The 25,129-nt window shown below is 36.4% G+C and overlaps 1 protein-coding gene and 1 pseudogene across 1 annotated transcript; both read left to right on the top strand.

Moving 5' to 3' along the window:
- Positions 1 to 6,558: 6,558 nt before the first annotated feature.
- On the top strand, positions 6,559 to 14,884 carry LOC145630382 (MLP-like protein 43; annotated as a pseudogene).
- A 4,813-nt stretch (positions 14,885 to 19,697) lies between these two features.
- Positions 19,698 to 21,723, top strand: LOC145631847 (MLP-like protein 31). Its single transcript, XM_081684050.1, has 2 exons — positions 19,698 to 19,942; positions 21,096 to 21,723. Exons 1-2 carry the CDS (start codon positions 19,756 to 19,758, stop codon positions 21,368 to 21,370), a joined length of 462 nt encoding a protein of 153 aa, XP_081540176.1. The 5' UTR covers positions 19,698 to 19,755; the 3' UTR covers positions 21,371 to 21,723.
- The last annotated feature ends 3,406 nt before the right edge of the window (positions 21,724 to 25,129 follow it).

The following is a 25,129-nucleotide window of genomic DNA, read 5'->3' as shown; positions in this document are numbered from 1 at the left end:
CAATAAGATGAGCCAATCTTTCCATACATAGCACATATATATATGGAGATAAAGGGTCTCCTTGGCGAATTCCTCGAGATGGAGTGAAATATTTAGTCGGTTCACTATTCCACAAAATGCTCATTTTGGTCGAACTAATGCACATCATTACTAATTCAACCATGTTTTGAGGAAGTCTAAGCTCCATCAAGGATTCTCGAATGAATGACCATCTAAGCCTATCATACGCTTTTTCGAAGTCAATCTTCACTTCCATATAGCCCACTCTCCCTTGTTTCCGTCTCATGGTATGCAACATCTCTTGGACAATTATGATATTATCCGTGATTTGTCTTCTCGGCACAAAGCTACATTGAGTTGGAGATATAAGATTTGGAAGAATCGGCTTCAAACGGTTAACTAACACTTTACTTACCAGTTTGTAAGTTATGTTGCACAAGCCTATGGGCCTGAATTGATTGGGCTTCTGTGGAACTTCAATTTTTGGGATCAACACCAAAAATGCTTCCGTCAAACTATCAGGAAAAATCCAACCCATTAAAATGTCCAAGGTTGCTTGGATTACACTTGGACTGACTTGGGCCCAAAATTTTTGGTAGAAAATGGGTTGAAACCCGTCTGGGCCTAGGGCCTTATACGGGTCCATACCGTCTAAAGCAGATTGAACTTCACATGCAGCAAAAGGCCGATTAATCAACTCCCAGTCGTCTTGTCCCATTTGAGGAAAATAGTCCTTGAGCAACTGAATATGGGCTGGGCTATTATTGTCTTCTGAAAAGAGATTTTGCCAGTAATCCACCACCAAGTTTTTTACTTGGGTTGGATCTGTTACCCATTCATCATTTGAATCTTTGAGAGTTTCGATCCTGTTCCTTCGTCTTCGAATGATCGTAGACAAGTGAAAAAATCTGGTATTACGATCTCCATCACAAATCGCTTCAGCACGCGATTTTTGGAACCACAAAATCTCCTCTTGTTCAAGAATATCCAGCATCTCCTTCTTCAATTTTTCTTCTAACTTCATAATATGCATTGAAGCACCCGCTTTCAAGGCTTTTTGGATACCCTCTAATCTGGCCCAAAGCTCAGATTTCTTCCTAAAGATGTTATGAAAGTGTACCTTATTCCAACGGTTCAATTTTTGAGCAAATTCCTTCAAAAAGGGAAAAAGAGGAGCAGTGTTATCCCAAGAGGTAGACACAAATTCCTCGAATTTCTCATGTTTGATCCACGCAGCTTGAAACCTAAAAGGTTTAAGGGCTGTTGGGATAGGCGCAAAACCATTGGTATTAATGAGCAATGGACAATGATCAGAAGTCAACTTGGTCAAATTACGAACAACTCCTTCCGGGAAGCAAAGTCTCCACTCATCATTCACCAAAGCTCTGTCTAGGCGAGCAGCTTTAAAAGTTGCTTGAGATAGGCCTTGACACTAAGTAAATTTAGGGCCTGAACAACCGAGGTCAATAAGCTGATTGTTATTAACCCAATCCGAGAACTCTTTGCACCTTATTTCCATCTCTGAACCACCTTTGCCCAGTCTCTCCGCCATGCTCATTGTATCATTGAAATCAATCGCTAGCATCCACGGTCCATTGTAAGCTCGACCAATATTTTCCAATTGTCTCCAAAGCTCATGTCTAGTTGTAGAATCTGGACTCGCATAAATTGCGGAGAACATCCATGGTTCCTCTTCCTTCTTTTTTATTTCAACTGTAATGTGTTGAGATTGATTGTCTAGTACTGTGACTTCTATCAACTCTTGTCTCCAGAAAAGCCAAATTCCTCCACTGAAACCCTGAGCCTCAACGCGAAATTGGCCTGAGAAGCCAATCCTGTCACATATCTTTTGCGCCTGCTCTCCACTAATATGAGTTTCGACCAGTGCTAAGATAGAGGGGTCATTGATCCTAATTAACTCTCTCAAAAAGCTAATTTGTTCCCAATTCCTTGAACATTCCATATCATTATCTTTAATGACATATTAAACATCGAAAAATTTGGGTATCTGTCATAAACGTGCAAAGGCACATTAGGCATTAGGCTCACGAACGCTTTGCTCAAAGCTTTCATTGGGCCTGCTATTTCCATTGGGATCGCCAATGTCACTAGCATGTCTGGCGGATTGTGAGCTGGTGGCAAGAACGTGCTCAATTGGAGAAGAGCTTTGTTCGCTATTGGATGAACTATGGTAAGGGTTGGTTCGTCCATTGGATAATCCACCAGGGCTGAATACTCCGGTGGAATTTTGGTAACCAAAGTGATCGGGGGATGCAGAGGATTCATGTTCACCCAAGTTCACAGTGCGGTTTCTCAATGCCGCAGGGGTTTGGGAGGCTACACTATACTCTTGCACTGCAATTGGACTTTGAATATTCGGGGCACGTACTGGAAGAATACTATTGCTAATTCCTTTATCATTTGAGATACTAGGATCAATATTTTCCTTATTTCTCCTAGTATCCTTATATTGGAAATCTTTCGAATGAGCAATCTTATTCAAAAGTTGATCCTTGCCAATAAAAAGTTCTTCCCTTTGATTAGGCTCTGCGTTTGGAGGAAAGTTGCTTATTTCTTCCACTGAACTTCCCAAATTCACTGTTGGTACAATATCTTCATCTACTTCCATCGCATTATGGAAATTAGTTTCCAAAGGAATTTCATTTTCACCATGATTGCTCATATCACTCAAATTAATTGCCCCTTTTAGCAGCTTGCTACCCTCCGAATTCAAAGATTTAATTTCCTTTTCCTTATTTTCCACCGTATTGTTTCTTACCATAATTTCCGCAATACTAGCCACTGATCCTTGATCTTGATCCATCTCTAGGACATGTTCACTGTCCTGATCCTGATTCAAAATGTTGAATCTTGATCCTGAATTACCAGCTTGATTAGCAATAGCTTTGGACCTTTGAGCATTGTATGTATTCATCTTAGCTCCTGCCACATGTAGGCTATGCCCAGTTTTTTGTTTCATAGCATTCTTGGATGTACCAGTTCCATCTTTATTTCTTACCTCAGGTTGAGGTTTCTTAGAATTATCCACTTTCGATTTTGAATTAAACTTGCGAGTTGTCCGTTGCACCAACATCCATGATCCAAATTGATCGCATTCTGCAGGCCTCACCCTTGGAGCTTGGGAAGGTATGGCTTCCTCAGTTCTGACAACTTTCTCACAATTTTCTTCTCTAGTGACATGGACAGGGCATTCATTATCTTTGTGGCCAAGTTTACCACATCTAAAGAAAATAAGTTTCAATCCTTCATATTGAATCTTCCATACTCTACCATTTAATCTAAACTTTGATAACAAAGGTTTAGAAAGATCAACTTCAATACTGAATCTGACAAATTGACCACGACTCATGGACTCAGTATTTTTATCAATACTGATAACTTTACCTATCCTTGATCCAATTCGATGAAGGAATGTCTTATCAAAATATTCCACAGATAACTGAGGAATCCTCACCCATGCCGTTAGGAATTTAATTGGAGCTTCATCCGCAATAAAGTTTGGAACCCATTTGCGAATTGTTAAATAACTATCTCCGATGATCCAAGCAAGGTCCTTGAGTTAATACAAAATTGTAATCCTCCATGTTTGTGAATCGCACTATATAGTAGGCGAATCCCACTACATCTGTAAGGGAGATATCTCCCTTCAAACACCATTTTAGCCTTAGTCTCTTAATAAAGACCTCATAGCTCATATGCTTGTCAAAAAGTTTGATAATCAACGCATTTTTCCAAGGTTTTCGAAGCCTCTGTTTTTCCTCCTTTGACAGGAGGAAATTGGGGCACGAATCATCATCAGATTCGCACTCAAGGGGAATGTCATCCTCCGATTCCCAATCCTCTACCATATTTCCGTAATTCTGAAATTGGATGTCTAATTCATTATTACTCCTAGCCAGATGGGAGTAAGAAACCCTTGGTTGCGGCTGTAACGGCGCCGCCACTTCTTCGCCTTGACCCTCCAATTGATGCATCTCAGTATCAATTGGCCTATCCTGTTAATCACAATTCCCTATGGGAGACGATTCCGGCGTACGTTTGAATTTCTTATTGGATCTCTTCATTTGGTCAGCCTCTTCGGTAGAAAAGTTTTTCTCCCTTCTCTCACTTTCGCTCATTGTCTTTTTATCATTACCTATATTAAAGAATAGACTAACCTTTTTGTGTGTAGACATTAGACAATAAGGAGTCAAGATTTCTTTGGTTGGTGGTATCTTTACAAATAAACCTAGGAATAAACAATAGAAAAATTAATTACCAAAATTAAAATAAAATAATTTCCAAACCTAATAAAAAAAATATTTTTATAGCGGTCGTTTGAAATATGACTACAATAAAAATTAATATGCAATTAGCATGCAACTTCTTCATTCATGTATCTTTCTTTCAAAAACAAAACTAAACTACCAATTATTGCTTTAAGCTTCCACTATATATTATTCCATCGTATCATATCGGCACTTGGCCGACCTGCTGATAGAATTGATCAAGTCAAGGCCGATCATTGATCATAGCATGCTGATATCATACATGATATTCATACTATCCTTAATTAATTTATCCCGGATATTCTCTCCTAGTTTTATACTAGCCTTGATAAGTTGATATTAGTCTTGAATAACCTTTGTTACTATTGTTTAATTAACCATTAAGGATATCATCACATATATGATTTGCAGTCCATGTATCTGTTGGGGTTATTCATCCCAAGTCTCACATGAAAAAATTAAGTGAAGAGCTCTTTATAAGTAGTTAGTGTACACCTTTATTAGTATGAGGTTTTTGAAAAGGTGCTCCCAAAAAAAAAAATAAAAAAAAAAAAAAAAATTCGTGCACACAATAGCATAGCAATGTGATGTGAAGTGTGCGTGCGGTCCAACAAAGTGGGTGACCCGAACCCAATAATATCAGCAACCAGTAGAAATGTGCACCAAAACTTAGGATATTCAAGTAGCATCGCGGTAAAAAAAAAAAAAAAAAAAAAAGAAAGAAAAAAAAAAAAAAACGTTGCGGTATATGTATTGGCCTCTTGCACTAATATATAAAAATGACAATATATTATTATGGCGTGTGTTTTTTTAATTATTATTATTATTATTATTATTATAAATTTCCAACCATTTTTAAAAAAAAAATAATATCAATAATTTATGAATCAAACTAGTGTTTAGCCCGAACGATACCCCGGATCTATACGTTAAATATTTTTTACTTCCAATTGTAGTTTTCTTGTATTATAATAATATTAAATACTTTCATTATAGATTTAGATTAAGAAAATAATTTGTATAAAACAAAAATCTCATTTCATACATTAACTATATTCAAGAAGAATAAATAAACAAAGTATTAGGGTTTGTTCTCTTACATTGAAATTCAGTTCAGTTCAGTTCAGCTCAGCTCAGCTCAGTTCAGTTCAGCTCCTAATTTCCTTCTCTTATAAAATATTCATTTCAGTTCAGTTCAGCTCAGTTCAGTTCAGTTTAGTTCAACTCAGTTCAGTTCAGTTCAGTTCAGCTGAGTTCAGTCAATGAGAACAGGCCCTTAGATAACAAAGATGGTATGAAATCTTATCCATTTTCTAATGAACTCGAGTTCAATTCTTGACATAAACATTTTTTAAATTGATACGTTCCAATTTGTATTGATTTGATTAATCGAAATTAAAAATTTTATAACCGGATCCTAATATATCAATAGTCTGATTTTAACAAAAATAAGTAGTGTGAAATAAATTGTTGCAATAAGTAGAAGACCCTTATAACAAGTTCTAACTATTCAACCACTAAAGAAAAAGAAATTAAAAAATCCCTAAATAAAAAGGCATGATGGATCACATGACACTTGATACATTAAGTTTAAGTAGTATCACATGAATCACGTCCTAATGTACATTATTCATCGTTAATTCTATAATTGAGGATCTAATATACATAATCCAAATCATAGAGACAATGTAGTGGTTTCGGTTCATGAACTATCTTTATTTCAAAAAAATATTTTTCCATAGTTTGTATATTTTTTGCATATACAACAACATAAAATTTCCTTTAAACACTTAGGTAATTTTAGAATAAACAAAATTAGGATGTGATGACTATGTGAGTAACATGTAGTTCTTGCTTAAAATGGAAAAAAGTTAGTATAAATCTTCTTCCGTCTAGAACTATAATCAATGCATCTATAAATTGGCAACTTATTACACAAACAATTTACGTACTCAATAAAAACATATACGGAGTACATACTATACTCTAAAGTTAGTGTTTAGCCCATGAGAAAACCCAGGCCACATGTGAGTGGTGTGTTGTCCTATATTGGTTGAGTTTATAAGTGAAAGTTTGTATTGGGATGTGTATCTCACATTGAAGAAATAAGAAAGTTGTGTCCACTTAATGAGGCTAAGGGGTTACTCCCCTTATTACCAATTTGCCATATGATTTTGAGGTGAAACCTTCTTACTTTCTTAGTCATATAAAGTGGACAGTTATGATGGGTGTGGCCCAGGTCCGTTTATTAGTTAGTGAGCATTTGAAAATGGGCTTAAAAAGGAAAATAGAAGTTGAAGTAAATGTAAAATGTCACGGTGATATATTTCATGAACTATTTAGTAGCAAGCTACACCATATCATGTCTCCAACATAACACCCTCAAAAATTCATGGTTGTGATGTGCATCGTGGTGAACTAGGCAAGCCTGGCTCTATTATTCTCTAAAATTATATGTCAAAATAATATGAACTGCTCAACCTTCTCATTCACATATGAAGAATATATATATAGTTACAAATATATTCTTAACCCTAACATAATTAGGAATAAGATAGAATATTAACATAACTAGGAAACCCAAAGATATTATACAATATTTCCCAATTATTATCTTAACATCCCCCCTCAAGATGGAGCATGTAGATCTCGAATGCCCATCTTGCCAAGTAAAAACCCAAATTGCGCCTTTCCTAAGGCTTTTGTAAAGATATCCGCCAATTGAATCTTCGTGGAAACATACAATGGCTTAATCACTCCTTCTTTAATTGCATCCCTAATAAAGTGACAATCTACCTCAATGTGTTTTGTCCTCTCATGAAAAACCGGATTGTTAGCAATATGAAGTGCCGATTGACTATCACAGTACATGTGCATACCTTGTTTATGTTCTACACCCAAGGATCGAAGTATTTGTTTCAAGTGTTTCAACTCACATTGCAATCCTGTCATTAACCTATACTCGGCCTCTGTGGAACTTGTAGACACTGTTGGTTGCTTTTTAGTCTTCCATGACACAGGAGATAACCCAAGCAATACAAACCAACCTGTCAATGATCTACGAGTCAATGGACAACTTGCCCAATCCGAGTCACACCAACCTTCCAACTGGAGACTACTATCCGACCTTAGTAGAATGCCTTGACCTGGACATTTCTTCAAATATCTTACTACTCTCAATGCCACTTCCCAATGTTCCTCTTTTGGGCATTGCATAAATTGTGATAGAATATGCACCGAATAAGACAAATCCGGCCTTGTGACTGCCAAGTATATCAGACGACCAATCAACCGCCTATATTGTTCATCATATGCGTGCTCCTTCCCCTCTGCTAAAGCAAGTTTATGATTTTGAACCATCGGAGTATCTGCCGGGTTTGCTCCTAGTAGCCCTGTCTCAGAAATAATATCCAAAGCATACTTACGCTGACACACATAAAAACCATGTTTACTACGTGCCACTTCTAGCCCCAGAAAATATTTCAAGGCACCCAAATCTTTCATTTTAAAACATTGACACATGTATGCTTTAAAACTCTCCAATGCAACTGTATTATTTCCTGCAATTATCATATCATCCACATAAACTAAGACACTCAACTGTATTGCACCCTTCGAAAGAGTGAATAGAGAATAATCGGAATACGACTGTTTAAATCCATATTTCTTCAAAGTTGTGGACAATTTTTCAAACCAGCATCTAGGAGCTTGCTTCAATCCGTACAAGGACTTATTCATCTTGCAGACTTTATCTGAATTTCCTTTTTGAAAACCTGGCGGTACTTTCATATAGAGCTCCTCCTCTAAATCACCGTGCAAGAAAGCATTGTGCACATCCATTTGTTGTACCTCCCAATTTTTAATCGCTGCAACTCCTAAGAAAATGCGTACCGTAGACATTTTTGCCACTGGAGCAAACGTTTCATTGTAATCGATCCCTTCTTCCTGATGATTACCGAACACCACAAGTCTTGCTTTTAATCTTAGCAGATTACTGGCCTCATCTCTCTTCTCAGTGTAAACCCACTTGCTTTCAAGTGCTTTCTTCCCTGCAGGAAGTGTTTCTAGAGTCCATGTGCCTTGGTCTTCTAATGCTTTAATTTCCGCTGCCATAGCATCTCTCCAACCCTCATGTCTCATCGCTTCTTTGAACGATCTTGGTATTTGTGCTTCTGTCACAGCTGCAATATAGTGTCTGTGTTTCGAGGAAAACCGATCATAATTAACAAAATATGTGATAGGATAGAGACTACCTGAAGAGGATGATGGTGTTGACAGTGAACATGGATCTTTATTTTTCCGTATTGTGTGGGTCACGCAATCTCGTAGCTTCGTTGATTGGAATTTTTGCCTTTTTCCCCTTCCTAAATCTTCCTCACTTGATGAATTAACTATAGGAGGAAAGTTCTGAGGTACACCCATATCGTGGGAAATTTCGGTTGTTGTAGGGGAGTTGGCTTCTGTTTCAGTAGCTGAACCTGTACCTTGCTGCTGATCTGTCTCTGGGGCTGCCGTAGCCACCTGCTGGCTGCTGATCGTGCTCTCAGCTTGCTGCTGGAAAGCACGCTGCTGGGCAACACGCTCCTGGACAGTGCAGTCCGCAGCTGGGCTGCGGTTGAGGTCTTTCTCCCGCGGCCTGGCTGCGGCACTCTCTGTAGGGGAGTGATTGTGTGCTACCGCAGCCTGGTTGCGGCTTGGTGCTTGCTCCCGCAGCCTGGTTGCGGAGCTCACTGTCCCTGACGAAGTGCCCACATAATCCCCACGTTGCCACATGTCTATTTCATCATCACTTCCACCAAACTCATGTTCCTCAAGTTCTTCTAAGTTTTCCCTTGAAGCCTCAACATACGGAAACACATGCTCATGAAATTTTACGTCACGAGATGTAAAAAATTCCCTCGTCTCCAAATCAAATAATTGCCACCCTTTCTTTCCAAACGGGTAACCAACAAACACACATTTTCGACTTCGTGATGCAAACTTATCACCCTTACTCCTTTGATTATGAGCATATGCTAAACACCCAAAAACTCGAATACACTCAAACATCGGCACTTTACCAAATAACATCTCATATGGAGTTTTATTTTGTAGAATAGGACTTGGAGTACGATTAATCAAGTAACAAGCAGTCCGAACATACTCCCCCCAAAATTTTATAGGTAGTTTTCCTTGAAATCTCAAAGCACGAGCCACATTCAAAATATGTTGGTGTTTTCTCTCTACTCTCCCATTTTGTTGAGGAGTACCCACACATGAAGACTCAAAAATTATGCCGTTCGTCACAAAATAATCTTGTAGATGATTAAACTCAGTTCCATTATCACTACGAACAACTTTAATAACTTTATCAAATTGCCGTTTAATCAAAGCAACAAAATTAAGAAACATAAGCTCTACTTCCGTTTTATTTCTAAGAAAATAAATCCAAACACCACGAGAATAATCATCAACAATTGTCAAAAACATCTTTGATCCACAAGACGAGGCCACATTATACGGTCCCCATAGATCAATATGAACTAGCTCAAACATACTACTTGCTTTGCTATTACTAATAGGAAAACTATCTCTTGTTTGCTTTGCACGAGGACATACATCATAAACATTATTATTTTTCCTACGAGAGTGACTCACAGGAGGAAGTAACTGCAATATCTTTTCCGATGGATGCCCCATGCGTTGATGCCATAAGTCGACCACACAATCTACTGCTAGCACTTGTATTTGCGGAACACCACGGAAAAAATAAAGTCCATCTTGACGTTCACCCACGCCAATCACCGTCCTCTTCGATTGGTCCTGAATCACACAAATTTTGTTAGTAAATTGAATCGAACAACCTAATTCATCACTTAATTGTGTTACAGAAATTAAGTTACAATTCAATTGTGGAACAAATAACACATTATCAATTTTCAAACCACCCTCCAATGTGACCGAACCAAGTTGATTCGAATTTACTGTTTGACCATCCAGTAAACCAACCGGACAATTTTGAATTGTTTTGATATTTCTCATGATAGAAATATCATTAGTAACATGATTAGATGCTCCAGTATCCACGATCCACAATCTTGCATTACCTTCTAACCGTGACTTAGCCTTGCTTGTAAGATAGTCAAGAATTTGTTGTGCTTGATCTGATGTCACACCCATAAGACCTTGCGTTGAATTTCCTTGACTTGAAGAGGTAGTGCTAGAGTTGTTATTAAACCCTCCTTGTACTGCATTTGCTCGGTGAGTGGAGTTTGTAGGAGTGTTTCCACGGCCCCCACTAGTACCACGACCACCTTTTCCACCACGGAAACTTGAACCACCTCTTCCTCGACCTCTTCCGCCCTTCCTGTTTTCATCCCAGCCTTCGGGAAAGCCAATCAATTGATAACATCCATCTTTTTCATGACCTACCCTATTTCAATGAGTACAAAAAGGTTTCTCTCCATCACTTGATCTAGCTTGAGAGTCTACCTTAAAAGCCACGACATTCTCCTTTGGCTTTCCATCTTTGCCTCTAAGTCTCTCGATATTGATTACTGTTTGATATGCACTATCGACAAGCGGAAGAGGAGATTGTGCTAACAATTGAGCACGGATGGCCTCATATGGATCATCAAGTCCAATTAAGAAATAATGCAAATAGTCTTCCTCTCGAATGTCACCCACCTGTTTTGCAATATTGCATTTACAAGCACCACACGAACACTTTGGAACACGACAATATTGTACGAGTTCCTTCCATAATCTGGAAAGTCTACCAAAATACTCCGTCACCGACTCGGATGCCCCTTGTTTGCACGTCCGTAGGGACTGTTTGAGATGACACACCCGAGTCCCACTTACAACACAATAGCGTTGTTTCAGATGTATCCACAATTCACTTGCTACATCATAATCATCAATGGTAGATCGCAACTCATCATCAAGAGTGTTGGTAATCCAAGATACTAACATTGAGTTTACAGCAATCCAATGTTTCTGCTTCATGGTGTCCACCGGCTCTACAATCGAACCATCCACGAAGCCGAATTTCCACTTTGCGATTAATGCCCTTCGCACAGCCTTTGCCCATTCATCATAATTAGCACCCTTCAATTTTATTGGTGTAATCACAATTCCAGGATGATCACTTGATCCTAGATGATACTCCAGATCAACCGGGGGCGGAGGAGGTACATCATCGTCTTTTTCCATCACTCAAATAACGTTTAGAGGAAAAAAAATTCACTCTTTGTATTTTTTTTTTTCTTAACCTATGCTCTTGATACCATGTCAAAATAATATGAACTGCTCAACCTTCTCATTCACATATGAAGAATATATATATAGTTACAAATATATTCCTAACCCTAACATAATTAGGAATTAACATAACTAGGAAACCCAAAGATATTATACAATATTTCCCAATTATTATCTTAACATTATACCTTCGGTATGTGTCGTTTTAACAATTATATGGACCTTGCTAGTTATCTTCTTCATAGACTAATTTACTCCCTAGTCTTTTTATTTGTTGAAGATGTATATAATATACTGTCATTCTTTGAAGTAGGTTGTGCATTTGCTTCATATACGTAGGGCTTGTTTGGTTGACATGGGAATTAAATTCCCATAGGAAATTACATTTCATGGGAAGTTATTTCCCTCATGAAATTCCTAGGAATTTCTTAAATTTGTTTGGTTGGCAATGTGGGAATTTAGAAATCCCATGAATTTTGATTGACCTAGGGGGGGCTAGGTAATTTGCTTCCCTTGTTTTGTAGGAAGTTGAAATTCCCATGAATTTTCACTTCCCCCATTTTTGCCTTTTGGTGTCAACCAAACAACTCCTCAATTTCTCAAATCCCATGAATTTCCACTTCCCTCATTTTATGTTGTCAACCAAACAACTCCGTAGTATTTATGAAGGAACACACGAAATTTGTACCAATGATTATTTGATTTTTTGGCATTTTTAATGGAGGTTAAAATTGACAACTAATAATATAAAATATCAATGTGGAATACTATAAAATAATTCGGATTTTAATGGACGGATCAGAGTATATAAAAAAAAATATCATTTTAATTAGTTACAATAAAAAAAAATGAATAAATAAATTCAATTAACAAGAGCCCTTTCCCTAAATAATATTGGGAAATTATCTAATTCCCAAATTATAGCTACTCTTTTTTTAATTTCCACTATACCGTCCACGTCAGCTAAGGAAAACAAACCGGTTTTTTTTTTCTCGGTCCAGCAACAAACCGCTACTTCAAGTAGCGGTGTTATGAGAATAAACCGCTACTTCAAGTAGCGGTTTTCCTCAAAACACCGCTACTTGAAGTAGCGGTTTATAAAATTAAAACCGCTACTTCAAGTAGCGGTTTATGGTTTGTTTTGTAAGTTTTTCTTTAAAAACAAAATATCTGTAAATCAGTCAAAATTAAACCTTCAAGTACTTGAATAGTTGTATCCCCAAGTTCCATAAACCCTTGATAATCGGTGCAATTTGGCGTGCAATCGGTGTCGGCAATCACAAATCCTTTGATATATATATCCTCGTTTCTGGTTATATTCTCACAACAATCATTGTCAGCAAACAACTGTAGGAAGGCGTTGATGGTGGCGAAAACGACTTCCAGCGCGAGGGATTGCTGCGTTGGAAGGCTACTTGAGGAGTGTCGTTCGAATTTTTATTTTTATTTTCTTTTTGGATGATTCTGCTGAATTACTTTACAAGGGAAGGGGATAAAGTGATTTTATTAAAAACTTAATTAGTAAATACAAACCGCTACTTGAAGTAGCGGTTTCTAATAAGTAAATCGCTACTTGAAGTAGCGGTTTTTAGTAGCACACCGCTAACTGAAGTAGCGGTTTTATAAAAAATCCGTTTTTTAAAAATATTCCCACTGAACCGGTGACGTGGACGGTATGATGGGAATTAAAAAAAGAGTAACTATAATTTGGAAATTAGATAATTTCCCAACATTATTTAGGGAAAGGGCTCAATTAACAAGTACATATAATCTCATTAATAAATATTTGACACGTGACAAAATAATTAATGAATAACTCCCTTCACTTTAGAATATTGACACATTTAAACTTTTTTTTTTTTATTGACGAAAATTGAGACAATTTAAACTTGGGAAATTCTCTCTGGTAACCTTCAACTTTTATTTTTTCTCAGTGGTAAAGTCTGAAACTTTTGATTATTAATGGTAATCACCAATTAATATTATTAAGCAAATGGTAATTTAACTTAAGCAATTTATTAATTCCTTAACCATGGTTTAGATATTAGATGCAAAAAGATACAATTACCCCCTAACCAATTCTTTCTTCATCTTATTTTTTGAAAACCTTTCTTCTTCCTTAATCTTTCCTCCTCCCCGCTACACCTCCGGCCACCAGTCGCCGCATCCCCCGCCCCAACGGACCTCCTCCCCCCACTCATCTAGCCACCAGCCACCTCCTCCCTCTATCGATCGGCGTCGAGCCTGCCCCACCTCCGGACGGCCAACACAGCAAACCCCAGCAAATTCAACGGCAAAACCAAGCCAAAACCCCCTATTCTAGGGCAAATCTAAGCATAAACACCTCATTTTTTAGCAAATGTAAGCCAAAACCCCCCCATATTCGAGCAAATCTAATCCATAACCCCTCTTTTCGAGCAAAATCGACCCAAAACCCCCTAAAATACCCTCAATTATGCAAATAACGATTCGAATAGCTGATAATTTCACCCCAAAACCATTGAAATTTCAACCAAAAATCGGGGGAAAGTGAGGGAATCGATGAAGGAGATGGAGTCGGGGAAAGAAAGGGAATCGGGGAAGGATTTCAGAGGGAATCGAGCAAGGAAAGTGGCTAATTCCGGCGTCCCTTAGAAGCGGTTTTGGTGGTGATGAGAGGAGAAAGAGGGTGGGTCGAGAACAGGGGGAGGGGTGCTCGTTTTGGGATTCAGGTGTCGGTGGTGGAGTCTCCGGTGGGGGAAGGTGTCGAGACACCGTCAGCCGAGCCAAGCTGAGTGTCGGCAAAGGAGGGGAGCTGGCGATTGGCTGGTGGATGGAAGGGGTTTGGATTTTTTTTTGTTTTTTTTTTTTAAATAATTTGAAGGGTATTAATGTAAATCTATTGTAACTTAACTCAAGATTAACCATAGTTAATTGCTTAATGATGTTTTATCATCATTAATGTTATCATTTGTTTAGTATTATTAATTGGTGATTACCATTAATAATCAAAAGTTTTACAATTTACCACTGAGAAAAAATAAAAGTTAGTGGTTACCAGTGAGAATTTCCCTTTAAACTTAATATACATTAAATATATACATATGGTAAGAAGCATGTTGCAAAGGTGCTTGTGGAAGCAATTGATGAAAAGAACAAATTAGTGAGATTCAAAACCTTAGAAGGAGATCTTCTAAATGAGTTTAAGAGCTTCATTGTGATTCTAGAAGTAATTCCAAAGGATCAAATAAGTGCGGTCAATTGGACGATTTGAGTTCGAGAAGATGCACAAGGAAGGAAACTTCCCTACAAAAGTAATGGACCATTGTATTGAAGTCACCCGAGACATCGAGGCCCATCTCCTCAAAGCATGATCAGATCAGCAGCCGGTAGGGCGCGCGCATCTACTTAATTAAGAGTGCGCAATGAATGTGTGTATGAATGGTATGATCCGCGTATGCAATGTATCATCTTCATCGATCTACTATAACTTATGCAACAAATCTCCAATTGTAGAATATATATTTATATATATATATATTATAATAGTAAGAAAAAAGAAAAAATTGGGAAACCCTCATCACGAAAACCTTATATATATGATGTGTGTGGTCATATACTTCCTCCGTTTTCTTTTACTTAGCTTGCAACACTTCCTTAAAAAGAAAATGTCACAATACTTGCAACACACTATAAAAGAAAAGTTATTACTTTAGGGAAAAACTATACTATATCCCTTATTTAAAGCACATGGCCCACTAAATTACACTTCTAACAACTACTCATCCTATTTTAAAGTTTATTATATCATGTAAACCCCACCTTTCTTAATTACCGCGCTACAGGGTGTGTTTCATTTAAAAGAAAACAGAGAAAGTATATATATTACAATAGTAAGAAAAAAGAAAAATTAGGAAACCCTCATCACGAAGGAACTTATATATATGAGGTGTGTAGTCATGTAGGACCTAATATATAATGGTATGCAATAAACTTCCGTTGTTTATTTTTGCTGTTTTTGCATGTGTTCAGCAATAATATAAAAGAAGTTAGTTATGAATAATAAGTTGGTGATAATTTATGATGTGATATAATTTAATAAAGGACCTTATAAATGCACTACTAAGTTTATCAACTTTTTATTAGCTAGATATTAGACAATGTAGACAGTAAAGAACATGTATATGTCTAACTATGGTTGTGCTTTTTCTATAACACTTATCTAAAAGGTGATTTCGTCGTAGCATATACTTCTATGTGCAAAGTTGGACAAGCGACCACATCCTCCAACATTAGCATATCGTCGGCATTGTATGTGCGCTCATAATAAAATCAGATGGAGTGATTAATTGAACTAGACTAATATAATAAAGAAAAAAAAATGTATATTATACTTCTATATAACATTGATGCGTACTTCCACACACAGAGACACATCATGATAAGTCTTTCTTAAAAAATTGACATTAAATTAGGGTTCCTAAATTTTTTTGTAGAATTAGATGATTAATTAAACACCAAATTAAGAATTTTAATAACACTAGCTTAGGCTAGGATAGACTAGACTAGATCAAACCCAACTTTGATAAATTTACACCAAAACACTTTAATTATCTCGGGTGAATAGAGCATAACTTTTATTAGTAGGCTGATGAAGCATGACATATAACGTGTCACTAAGAGCACGCAAAAAGTTTTAACTATCTTTTTTATATTGAGAGTAATATTAAGTTAATATCTATTAAAAAAAAACCAATGAGAGATTGTTATATACATCCGGGTGTATCGTATACTCACGGGTATTTTGTACTCATTTTGATGATTGTTTTTCATTTACCATTAAATGAAGAGTAAAAACTAACCTTGGGTTAGTTGAGTTTACCAGGGTGTATACGACGAATTCTAAAAACGAATTATTAGTGAAATTAGTTCAATTATTATTTTTAAAAACATGTATCTTCAATCATCAATAACTTTTTAATTAGGTGAAATATAATTTATTTTCATCGATCATACATAACTTCTATAAAAACACATAATGTATTTCATTAAAAAAAATTAAATCAAACATCAGAATGATGTCTCCCAAAAAGATAAGTCTATCAAGATAGCGTAAGTAGTATGCAGTGACCCATGCCGATCGCTAGAAAAACTATTTATCAATCTCATGCATTGTTGACCTAAATTATTCTTGATTTTACTCTCATAACACCAATGCAATCCGATTCACTCTTAATTTGACTAGATCTGATCATTAACTCCATGCAATCAATTCAATCTACCACCTACGCTATCTTAAATGGTTTGTTTATTAATTTGTGACTTGCAACTAAAGCGAGACATTGCAGATAAATAATTGAATTGAGATGGAGGGAATAAGATATGACTATGGCTATGTTCAATTCACATGATCTCATATGAATGGTTCTGGTTTGATCTTATATAATTTTTAAATTTAAACAAATTTCAACCTAATTTGTACACTAAGATAAAAGAACACCAACAATAAGGCTATACATAATCATTATTAAATAAAGTTCCCTAAATGAAATAAAGTTGGAAATTCATGATAAAATCATGCGCAAATTGTTGTTTGTAATTAGGGGTGTTCAAAAAGCGATTTGGACTAAAAAAAAATGGATCGGACCAAACCAAATTAACCGGTCCGGTCTCCGAGTTGAGAAATTTAATTTTTCTAGTCTTCAGCTCGGTCTAGTAAAAAAAATCTTGGACCGGACCAATTATTTGCTTATATTTGCTTAAATTGTGCATAAAAGCTTAAATAATGATTAATATTATCCTTAATAAACTTAGAAGACTTTAGTTATATGAGCTATTTTTTACTAAACATACATAAAAAAAAAAAAAATTAAAATATTGTTTTTCCTTTAATTTTTTCGAGTGTTTCATAAAATTATTGAAAATTTAGAATTAAAAATCAATCCGATGCGGACCGGTCTAGGTTTTAGACCGATTTTTTTCGGTCCCAACTTAATCGGTCCGGTTTTCGGTTTTTAAAATTCAAATTTTCGGTCTTTGGTTCGATTCGGTCTTGGACCAATGAATAGCCCTAGTTATAATTATTGTTTATACATCTTTAATCATTATTTCTTTTGTAGCTTCTTATACAAAGCCCTACCATCCAAGGTATAGGGCTATGTTTATCATATTCCAAAAAAATATTATTAATAATTTCCATTTAACTTTATCTATCATATAAGCCAAGGCATTGAGTTGTTCACTTGTAGTGTCCCCTTGTTAAGACTAAAATACCGCTCTTTCTTTTGTGATTAAAAAATCAATTATTCAATTGAACAGGAAAAAAGAAAAAGAAAAAAGGAAATTAAGGATCAATAAATCATAAAAGAATTTTATTAAAATAGCAATCAACTACTTGAATTACATCCAAAAAATTTACATTATTTTATTTCTTTTTTTATTTAATCAATCACTTTTTTTTTTTGTCAATTAAATGAATCAACCAATTTATCAGTTCAAAAATAAGAGAGTAGGATTATATGTTAGTAAACCTTTTTTTTTTAACAATAATTGATATTAGATAGTTAAAATCTATACCTTTTGAAATTATTTCATTTATTGCTTGAATATAGTGCTAGTTTAATTATATAATTTATGTTTAAAAAAATAATATTACACCCTCTGTTTTTTTTATAAAAAAAAAAAAGTATTACACTTACAAAATGTGACTTTTTTTTTTTTTTTTTTTGTAGTATTACACTTAATTATATTTTTGGGGAATATAATAACTAAATAAATGGCATTAGCCTCCTTTGCATCAAAAATATTTTTGGGAAACTACTACATTTTCATATTATACTTCGTATATATCTTCTCTCATGGTCCCACTCAAACCCACCATAACTTTTTAAAAAAAAAAAATATTTCTTTCATTCTCAAATGCTTTACTTTTCAATAAAATAAAAATTATTCACACAAATTCCTTTATTTAGATCGCCATCTTCGTTAGGAAAAATATAGTCACGTGGATTCTTGTAAATTTTTTCTAGATACATATACTTTTAAACGTCGTTTGGTGGACGTAGGAAATAAATTCTTGTGAGAAATTTCTAATTTAAAGAGGGAAAGTTAATTTCTGTACGAAATTCCTAAAATTACAATAGTGTGTTTGGTGTCATGAAAATTTGTAAATCATAGAAATTTCAAATGACCAAGGGTGAGGTGGTTGAACTTCTCATATTTTGCGAAAAATTGCAATACTCGTGATTATATATGACTTCCTCTATATTTACCTTTTTAATATTAATGTCAACTAGACGGCATGGTCAAAAAAATATTTATTGAAAATTTGAGTGTCTATGAAAATTAAGGGCAATCAATTCAAACAATACCTTAAAATAATTTCACTTTTGATAATTATTATATAATTATAATTAAATATACTAACAGTACGTTTAAAATGTGCATCAACAATCGTGAAAATTCCAACATTCTAATTAAAAAATACCTTAGGAAAGGTGTGAATTTGCTACTTTTGTAGTAAGAGAAAAACCACTATATCGTCCAATGTATTTTTTATTTATTTATTTATTTATTTATTTTTATCTAGGTACAATAAGAAAATTCTTGTCAAAAAAAGGTACAATAAGAAATTATCTATCCTGTAGCTATCTTAATCCTAAATGAATATGGAGTACAGTAGCATAATTAATGTGGTCGACAAAAGAAGATTTCCAACCCTACGATGATAGAAAACAGTTGTGGCTAAATCATAGAATTAAAAATATGTATAGGCCGGCTAGGGGTATTTATGAGCAAACTACTCGAGCTCGGCTTGAAAGCTTTACAAGCCGAGACACAGCAATATATGGCTCGAATTTTTTTTTATAATTTTTTTGTAACATTGTAACTATTGGTAGAATATTTTTTAATAAGTCTAAAAAATATAAATAAACTTAGTTACAATATATAATATCTTAAAAATAGACACTATATTGTTATAATTTTCGAACCTGAGCTAAGTCGAGTTTTACTGTAACTTAAACTTGATCATTTATGCTCGAAAAAGCTCAAACTTGGCTCAAATTCGAGCAATAGTGTAACTAGCCAAGAATGGGCTACCCAGCTCGGGTGTTGGCTCGGCTCATTAACACCCTAGTATAGGCCTTATAAAGATACACTTTTGATGCGCTTATAAAAGGGGCATCTAGCACAACTACTTGATCACCACATCCATTTTTGTTTGCACTACTCTACTCTCTCAAAAATGGGCATCAAAGGGAAATTGGAAGTTGAAGTTGATATTAAATGTCATGGTGATATTTTTCATGAAATTTTTAGCACAAGGCCTCACCATGTCGCCGATATGTCTCCCTCAAATATTCATGCGTGTGAGGTTCACGACGGTGAATTTGGCAAGCCTGGCTCTATCATTAACTGGAACTATACTCTCGGTAATTTTCAAAATCCATTATTATCTTATGGTTAGGCATAATCTATACGTCTCCCCCCAATTATTATTATTATAATTGTTAGTGGACCAACTCAACCAAAAGCTTAAACTTATGGTTGAGGCCCAGGAATATGTTTTATTAGGCTCGACCAATATTTTAAAAAATCACGTTCACATAAATCAATCTTAATTATAATATATCGTTCCGTGGATTGCTAAATACCGCCAACGTTTTTAATCAAACCGCCAACAAAAAGTGTTGAAGGGACAAAATTACCCTTAATCATCCCCACTTTGCTTTCTTTCTCCTAAGTCCATCAAGCCAAAACTCAACCGTCAACCACACACTACAAAGGCTACCACCATTGCCACCACCACCCACGCCACCTTGAGCACGACCACCACCATCCACGCTACTAGGACCACGACCACCTACCCACCATCACTGCCCACAACTCCACAAGTCCACAACTACCAAGACTAGAGCTACCATATTTTTGTTTGTGTTGTCAAAATTAAACCACCAGCAACCTTCATTAATCATTTTGCTTGTGTTGTCAAAATTAAACCACCAGCAACCTTCATTAATCATCTAAAAAACGACCCACCAGCTTCCTTCGTTTGTAGGAGGGTGGTGGATTTTTTATATTGCCGGCGACCATCACAATCGGCACGCAAAATCGGTGACCCGGGACGGTAATTGGTTTCAAAGGACGGTTGACCACGGCAACCGGCGTCCAAAACCGGTTACCGTCCCTGGTGATCGGTTTTTCACGCTGGTTGACTACGGTAACCGGCGTCCAAAACCGGTTACCATGGTGTTTAATCGGTTTTGCTTGCCGGAGATTATTAAAAAAATAGATCGGGGACGAACTAATTTGACGACCACTGTGATGCCAGTTCATTACTCCGTTCGTCGCCATCGCTACCCTATCAACTCCGATGTACGGCTGCCGCTTCCCTTCACCTCCGACGTAAAGCCATTGTTGTGGTTGATGGCGGTTGAATTGGGTTATGAGAGAGAAAAAAAATAAAAGAGAAAGAAGAACATGAGTGGGGAATATAGTAAGGGCATAAGTGTCCATTCACCTTAAATGTTGGCGATTTTGATAAAAAATGTTGGCGGTATTTAACACCCCCTTAAATTATTGCAGATGGAAAAAAATGTGTAGCAAAGGAGTTAGTGGAAGTAGTCGACGAAGAGAACAAGCTAGTGAGATTCAAAATCATCGAAGGAGATCTTCTAAAGGAGTTTAAGTCCTTCACTCTTACAGTCCAAGTGATTCCAATGGGTGACATAACCGGAGTGAAATGGACTGCCGAGTTTGAGACAATTGATGATAAAGGACACTATCCTACCAAGTTAATCGATTTTTGCATTGCAGTGTCTAGAGATATCGAGGCTCATCACCTTAAAGATGACAAGTGATCGACTAGCTCGATCAGCTCCTACGTTGGAAGTATTGATCGATGGCCTAGGGAGGAAATAACAACGTATATATAATATATAGCCGTGTGTTGTATGTTAACGTTGTTGTATACAATAATATGTTTACATGGTTGTGTGAAATGTACCGGTACAATATGATGTGCTACATACAAAGCTGGCATCTATCTAGCTAAGATCCTTTGTTGTTTTATCTTTTGTTGGGATTACTTTGGTTGTTGTTGTTGTTGGTTGTTGTTTCCATTTATGTTACAATATCGTGTGCTACGTTACAATGTTGTTGTTGTTGTTGTTTCTATTTATGTTACAATATGGAGTGCTACAATTTATGAATACGGTATGATTTGTGAGTTTAATATAAATGTTTCGTGGAATGGGACAAAGATAGAATCGAAGTACAACAATTATTATTAATACATTGAAATGCAGAGTTAAATAACGATATATGCAACACTTTTTTTTAAAATCATAAGCTCAATCACACATTAATTAAAAAATGTTTCTGGTTTCTTCATAAAAAAAATGTTCATGGAGTACAACATAAGCTAATAATAGTATTATAGGGGTTACATACTTTGGTCAGTAGAGGTGGATGAGATTGAATTCCTATATTCCACTTGAAAGTGGGGGTGGATGAGATTGAGCATGTACCTTTGTGTCATATTAACTTTGATATCATATTAAAGGCAACTCAACTAAAACTTTAACGTGATGGTTGAGCCCAAGTTAGAATTGGTTTGTATATTCGATCATTCTATATGTGTACTCGAGTATCTTAATGATTGATGCGTATTTGTAAGCTTAAGGAGCCAAGATATTACAACTAACCTATACATTGATTGGTGGTTTCTCTAAAAATATACTAGGAATAATTATTAAAAATGAATTTACTGGAAATTGTACATTAATCAGCCTTAATTCAAGGGAAAAAAAAAAAAAAAAAAACTCAAGCAACAAAACAAATGATCAAGCAATATTTTTGATAGCTTAATTTGATTCTGAATCAAGACTAGTAATATTTTTTTTTTTTTAGTGATTCTGGTATTGGTTGTACAATATAGTTTGGAGTACTGGCACAATATAATGCTCGATATCCTCAATATCCATACATATCTATTCTCTGGGCTACTCTTTACCACACAATATGCTTTCTGGTGCTTTGCTTGGATTAGTGTTGGTGATCCTGTGGGTTCTGGAATATGTTTCTTACCCAAGTTGGCTTTTACAATTCTCAAAGCCCTCAACTAATGTATTAAAAAAGGACTAGGCGCACTAAGGTGATAGGGCTCTTGTTCTTGTAGTGCCTTAATTAAATGAGGTACACCTAATAAATATCAGAGAAAATTGTAAAACAGAAGACTGTGTGTCTCTTTAATTTGAAAGCACCTCACCTAGGTAAAGAATAGCAAAGGGCCTGTTTGTATATCAAGCGTCTAGTGTGAATGTGTGATTCATATATTAGTTTGTGTGCTTCCACAATTCTTTCGACCCAAATGGATGTATGATTTTTTAACAGTCTTTGACTGTATGAATGCCTTCAAAGTTCAAGTCATATAGGAATGACACATTTCTGTCTGTTAAAACTGTTCAACTTCTAGAACTCTCTTTGTCCTTAGTGACCCATATCAATGTATGCACACTGGGGATCTGCTCTTTGATAATTGAGAGCGATATAGTAGAGAGAAACCAGTGGGTGGTTGTGGGGCCCAATGTTGGAGAAATAGTAGAAAGGGAAAGATTACTGAAAAAGAGTGCATTGATTGATTTGCTATATATTGTTTGACAAATTTGGGGTACTTAGAAATAGGAATATGTATAGATTAATCTGGGATCATGTCAAAGGTGTTCATAAAGGGAGGCTAATTGGCTAGTTTTGTTAGCCAATTAATTTTATCTATCCTCACATGTTTCAAGGTTTTTTTTGGGTGTATGATGGGTACTTAATTAGGTGGATAACATATTACTCTCATGGAGGTTTTCACTGACTACTATTCCTTGCTCTGTTTCTGTACTAGACCTTACAAAATGACCTGTATTCTTCTTGCTGGTTAGCTTCTTTGTCTGAGGCCTACACCTTTGTTTTGATTATTGGAGCATAAAATTTTGAACTCTAGATTGAAAGATTAGATTGATCTGTTGTATTTGCTTTGTGTTTCACCTCAGGCTTGATAATTTTAACATTTTTTGTAGGACGGAATGATTGAAATGGAGGCCGTGATAGGCATCCCAGTGAGACTCCAAGGCCATATTAAGGATGGGGCGGTGGACGTGGACGAGGTTGTGGGCTTAGGCTTGGGCTTGGGCTTGGGCTTGGTGGCCGAGGCTCATACTATGGCAACAGGGATAGTAGTAGTAGAGATGGCAGTGATTTCAGCTATGGAAAATGGAGCGGTGGACGTGAGCATGGTGGCCGAGGCTCATATATGGTTCCAAGTGGGGTTCTGCCAATAAAGAAGGGAACAATGTTAGTTGGGGAAACTTTCCTGGTGCTAAAGTCCATAATGCTCCTGTTGGCTGGGGTTTAAATGGTGGTGTTGGTAATAGCTGTGGAGGTGGAAGTAGTGGCTGGGGCGGAATTGTTGGTTATGTTGGCAACGCCTCTAAATGGGGTTCAGATAACAAAGACAAAGGGCATGGTTCCAAGTGGGGTTCTGACAATAAATAAGGGAACAATAGTAGTTGGGGAAGCTTTCCTGGTGCTAAAGTACATAATACTCCAGGTGAGGAAGGAAGCATTCCCTGGTGGCTGGGGTAGTGGTGGTGCTGGTAATAGTGGTGGAGGTGGAAGTAGTGGTTAGGGCGGAGCTGGTGGTTATGCGGGCAACGCCTTTGGATGGGTTTCACATAACAAAGACAGCGGGCATGGTTCCAAGTGGGGTTCTGACAATAAAGAAGGGAGCAATGGTTGTTGGGGAAGCTTTCTTGGTGCTAAAGTACATATTGCTCCAGGTGAGGAAGCATTCCCTGGTGGCTGGGGTTTAAGTGGTGGTGGTGGTAGTAGCGGTGGAGGTGGAAGTAGTGGCTGGGGCAGATCTGGTGAGCGATGCTGGCAACGCCTCTGGATTGGGGTTCAGGTTCTAAATTCTAAGAGCAACTCTAAGGGGCGGTCTGATGGTGGAGCAGGCGGGTGGTATGTAATTAGTGGCTGTCTTAGTGGTGTGTTAACATTTTGATGAAAAATGTACTCACTAGGACTCCTTTTCTGTGGTTTGGTAAAACTATGATCCTTTTTAGGTAAATGTAAACATTTAGTGCTAGTAAATTTATGTAGTCTTATATAATACAATCTGAATCTCCTCTCATGCTCTGATCCTTCTGATCACTGAGGATTTGTGATGCATTTTGTATATAATTAGGTGGTGAGGGACCCATGAGAGTTTTTTTTTTTTTTTTTTTTTTTTTTTTTTTTTTTTTTTTTGACAGCTCAAGAACAGAGAAGCTACTCCTTGGACTTGTTACACGAGACACAAATACAATGGAAAAAAGGAATTAGATCGGTTATCTTGCTTTTTGCCATCCTATCCCCTTGAATACTTGAGTGGTCGCTTTGCATCCATTTGAGAGCTTGCTTGTCTGCGCTCTCAATCTTCAAATGCCACAGCTTCATTCTTCTAGCTTCCTGCAGTCCGTCCAGCACATTGTGCAAAAATTCACACTCTCGGCTCTGTTGCTGTATATTCGCTCTTCCTCTCTTTAGCGTGGTATCTGCATTCTTCAGGATCCAAAACCATTTACCTTCCT

This window comes from Chenopodium album, chromosome 5 (genome assembly GCF_948465745.1).
Source record: "Chenopodium album chromosome 5, dcCheAlbu1.1, whole genome shotgun sequence".
Classification (NCBI taxonomy): Eukaryota; Viridiplantae; Streptophyta; class Magnoliopsida; order Caryophyllales; family Amaranthaceae; genus Chenopodium; species Chenopodium album.
The sequence above is the reverse complement of the archived record's forward strand: the minus strand, read 5'-3'. Positions and strand labels throughout refer to the sequence as shown.

Excerpts from the sequence above, each read along its gene's own strand:
- LOC145631847 (XM_081684050.1), top strand. The coding sequence starts at position 19,756 with ATGGGCATCAAAGGGAAATTGGAAGTTGAAGTTGATATTAAATGTCAT. Across the intron at positions 19,943-21,095 it reads TAACTGGAACTATACTCTCG|ATGGAAAAAAATGTGTAGCA; the intron begins GTAATTTTCAAA and ends AAATTATTGCAG.